Source organism: Triticum urartu, chromosome 7A (assembly GCF_056163025.1).
Source record: "Triticum urartu cultivar PI428250 chromosome 7A, HENAU_Tu73, whole genome shotgun sequence".
Lineage (NCBI taxonomy): Eukaryota > Viridiplantae > Streptophyta > Magnoliopsida > Poales > Poaceae > Triticum > Triticum urartu.
The window spans coordinates 239,850,169-239,854,306 of record NC_141879.1 but is presented as its reverse complement, the minus strand read 5'-3'; the positions used below and the strand labels follow the sequence as shown (position 1 = coordinate 239,854,306).

Genomic DNA, 4,138 nt, shown 5'->3' with positions numbered 1-4,138 from the left:
ACATGCGGAGTTCTGCTCGAGATCAAACGCCTACACACTCTACATAGGAGTGACTCCTCTTGAAGCCTGGTTGTTATTCCTGACGTCTTTTCTGTGGGTTTGGTTTTTTTTGGTAGTCTTTGTTCCATTTCAGCCTTATTGGTAGCTTCAGTTCTTCGGTCAGCTTGGTAAGCTACCTACAAAAATTTGTAAACCTTATAGCATAAGATTTATTTATCATTGGCCTTTGTTGGCTCATTAATTTAAAGCCGGGCGTTTCTTAAGCTTTCTTAAAAAGAATTTATGACAAATACTACTATACGCCTATCATTACATGCATGATGCACCGTCATGATATCCAAGTTCTCAACTGGGTAAGCTTAGGATTCCCCCTAGCAGAATACAACCGTCGGAAGAACAATACCGCTTCACATAATTTTATCCCCATATATACATGCCAGCCTTCTCTCTCCTGCTTACCCTTCCACTTCTCCCTATAACTACCCCTTGCCAACCACGGCACCTCACCTCACCTCACTCCCAGGCAAGTAGCCAAGAAGAGAAGCAAACTAGAAAGAGTGCGCCGGAGCAAGAAACCACGCCATCCATGGAAGACCCCTACACGAGCTTCCTCAAGAACCCCTACTACTACTACTGCACTTCCTCCTTCCCTACCGCTCCCCCCACCCCTCACCTCCCTCCCCCCTTCCCACCTTACGCCGCCCGGTACCCAGCCCTGGCCGCGGCCGCAGCTCCTCACCACCAGTACCCCTCGTTCTTCCAGCATCAGCCGGCGCAGCCCACTCATCACTACAGCACGGCGCCTCCCTCCCCTCCGCTCCGGGAGGCGCTTCCCCTCCTCTCCCTCTCGCCCACGCCCACCGCCCGCCCTCGTGCCGTCCAGCAGCACGACGCCGCCGACTCCGACTCCGACGACGATGACAACGACTGCTGCTACCACCTGCAGCAGGAGGTGGCGGCGGGCTCGAGGACGACCTCTGCGCGCACACCGCTCTTCGCCGACCTCAACTGCGTGCCGTCCTGCTGCGACGACGGCGACGGCGACCCGATGGACGTCGAGGCCTCCTGGTCCACGTCCACGGACGACGCCGCCGTTGCTCTGCGCATCGGCCTGCCGGCCGCGGAAGCTGACCTTCTGTCCGGTCTTTCGGGCAGGGCCGCGGAAGAGGACGAGGAGGAGGAAGATGATTGCAAGCCGGGAGGCGGGCACGAGGAGGTGCCGCTAGGGTTCTCTTCGACGGCGCCGGTCGGGAGGCTGAACAAGGGGCAATACTGGATCCCGACGCCGTCGCAGATCCTCATCGGTCCCACCCAGTTCTCCTGCCCCGTCTGCTTCAAGACATTCAACCGATACAACAACATGCAGGTCAGAATCATTCGCAGCTTCTCTTCTTGAACATCTTGGGCATGTACTAGTAATTTAGTTCATCTAATATACTTGTAACTTGTTGCGTTAATCATTGCTCATGATGTGTTGATTGCAAGATGCATGCCACGAATGACTCCATGAAATTGACTTGAGCTGCTGAGAAGAGCATGCATGCACAGTGGCTGACTTTTTGTTTGATTGAACTAGACTGGCATGCCAGAAGCTGCAGCAACTAGCTAGCCATGCATGCATCTTTACGCTTTTCTCTCTTGGGTGTTTGGCTTTTGAGGATGCATTCGAGTGGTGTGTAGTGGAGATCCCAGGGAAGATTTTCTCTTTGTTTAGTTGCCTCCGTGTCTTAGTACAGCCGATCAGTCAATCAGATTACTTTCTACCACTCTCAGTAGGGTAGTACTGAGTACTCCACTGGCTATCCCTGAGTTCCTGACCACTACTCATGATTCATGGCTGATGAGATTTGGCTAGCTGCTGCATGCATGCGTAGGTTGTTTCAGGACAGGCTTTCTCATGTTTCGGAAGCATAAGATTGTGATATTATGGGCTCGATCTGCTGCAAAAATGACAGTCCTGAATGATTCATGCACACTCCTCCCAAGAGCATCAAAGAGACCTGCAGTGTTCTTCCTGTAGTCTACCACAGTGCCACTACCCTGCGGCTCTGCTCTCTTTAAAGAAACAGCACCAACGTACACTCACACACAAGCGAACGAGCTAGCTAGCTGCTCAGATTGCTAGATCACTAGAGCCCTCATTTCCAAAATACATATGCAGCTTTCTCTGCTTGCAAACTGATTGCTACTGCTGCTGTGTGCTGCTGCTGCATGAAGAAAGTCCGGGTTCAGTTTAGTCACAACTCACACACACTTGTATACTCTAAAAAGTCCTCATCAGTCATCACACCAGAAGCATCAGTGCATTCAAGCACGACTAGGGCTTTGCATCTTACTACAACTCCATTGATTATGGCACCACGCCACCACCAAACACTGCATTAATGTGAAGTACGAAAAAACTACAAGCATATGATATGATCTGAACTTGGTTTTTCTTTGCTCTACTTTAAAGTACTAGTAGTAGATACGCGTCCAAACTCCAAACTAAAATTTAACAGACGACCGGCGTGACTAACTGATTGTTGTGCTTGTGCATTTGCAGATGCACATGTGGGGTCACGGTTCGCAGTACCGGAAGGGCCCCGAGTCGCTGCGCGGGGTGCAGCCGACGGCGATGCTGCGGCTGCCGTGCTACTGCTGCGCGGCCGGGTGCCGGAACAACATCGACCACCCGCGGGCCAAGCCGCTCAAGGACTTCCGCACCCTGCAGACGCACTACAAGCGCAAGCACGGCCTCAAGCCCTTCCTCTGCCGCCGGTGCGGCAAGGCCTTCGCCGTCAAGGGCGACTGGCGCACCCACGAGAAGAACTGTGGCAAGCTCTGGTACTGCCTCTGCGGCTCCGAGTTCAAGCACAAGCGCTCGCTCAAGGACCACGCCCGCGCCTTCGGTCACGGGCACGGCGCCTTCGGGTGCAACGGCGCCGCCGGAGGCGATGGTGGCTTCGACGACGACGACGAGGGCGCCGTCTCCGAGATCGAGCATGACGTCGTCTGCGGCGCCGCCGCGCGGTGACGGGGCTGTCGATCATTCCATCGGTTACTCTTGCCGCCGGCTGGCTCTAGTCAAGCCATGCCACACGCACGAGCAAACACTACACATATACTACTACTACTGTTGCTAGTACTACAGCTAGATAGCTCCTGAGCTTTACCTCTGTGGCTCTTGTTGTCGCCGTTTGTTGTCGTTTTTGCTTTAGTGTTAGGGTTTGTGGAAGTTTTCTTTAGTGTTAGAGTAGTGGTTAGCAGTACTTTCGATCCATCGCTCTGTAAGGTGCTGGGTGATCTCAATCGATCACACCACTAACTGATGGAGCAATAGGTGTGTGTTGTGTCTTGTGTGTCCATGAATTTGGGGTTCATTAAGCATATCTTTAGCATGTTCTGAGCAGTTTTTATTGTAAATATTGGCTATGCATGAACTCGTAAATTAATGTAACGCTGTTATATATGCAGACATCAGCTTTTTTATCTCAAATATATATATCTTGTAAAGAGTAAAGGGGTGTTTGTTTTCAGGGACTTTTTTGTGTAGGGACTAGAAAAAGTCCCTCTTAGAGACCTTTTACCAAACGGGAGGGACTTTTTAGGGACTAAACTAGGCATTTGGGACTAAATGAAGAAGACTCTCAAGGAGAATCTTTTTTGGGACTTTTTGGAACTTTTCCAACAATGCCCCTCCATGCATTCAATGGCCCGCCACCCCATGGTGTTGTTTGATTGTTATTTTTCTATATACTAAAGGCAACATGGTCATTTAATAACCTCTAGAAAGGGAATAGGGACTTTTTAGTTTCTGGAAACAAATAGAGAGGGACTTTTTAGAGACTAGAGACTTTTTAGTTGGGACTAGAAAAAATCTTAGGACTTATGAACCAAACAGGCCTAAAAACAATGGCAGGGTAGCAAGGGGGATGACGACTGGATGTTCTTCCGATGTCATGCATTAATGTCATTTCTGCATGTGGATAATTCCAACCTATCTTTCCTTCTCGAGTCAAGTTTCTACTATATCAACGTACGTACCCTTTTCTGCGCAGGCGTACTGCATGCAACCCAACCTAAACATTTCACAATTTCTATCTAGACACATATTCCAAGAAAGTCTGTGTGTGCCCTAGAAAGAGAAAACATAGAG

General features: G+C 50.4%; 1 protein-coding gene across 1 annotated transcript; it reads left to right on the top strand.

Annotated features, from left to right (window-relative positions):
* Nucleotides 1–471: 471 nt before the first annotated feature.
* On the top strand, nucleotides 472–3,380 carry LOC125521759 (zinc finger protein WIP4). Its single transcript, XM_048686823.2, has 2 exons — nucleotides 472–1,366; nucleotides 2,546–3,380. The coding sequence occupies exons 1-2, from the start codon at nucleotides 587–589 to the stop codon at nucleotides 3,014–3,016; spliced, it is 1,251 nt and encodes a 416-aa protein (XP_048542780.1). The 5' UTR covers nucleotides 472–586; the 3' UTR covers nucleotides 3,017–3,380.
* The last annotated feature ends 758 nt before the right edge of the window (nucleotides 3,381–4,138 follow it).

Excerpts from the sequence above, each read along its gene's own strand:
- LOC125521759 (XM_048686823.2), top strand. The coding sequence starts at position 587 with ATGGAAGACCCCTACACGAGCTTCCTCAAGAACCCCTACTACTACTAC. Across the intron at positions 1,367-2,545 it reads ACCGATACAACAACATGCAG|ATGCACATGTGGGGTCACGG; the intron begins GTCAGAATCATT and ends GTGCATTTGCAG.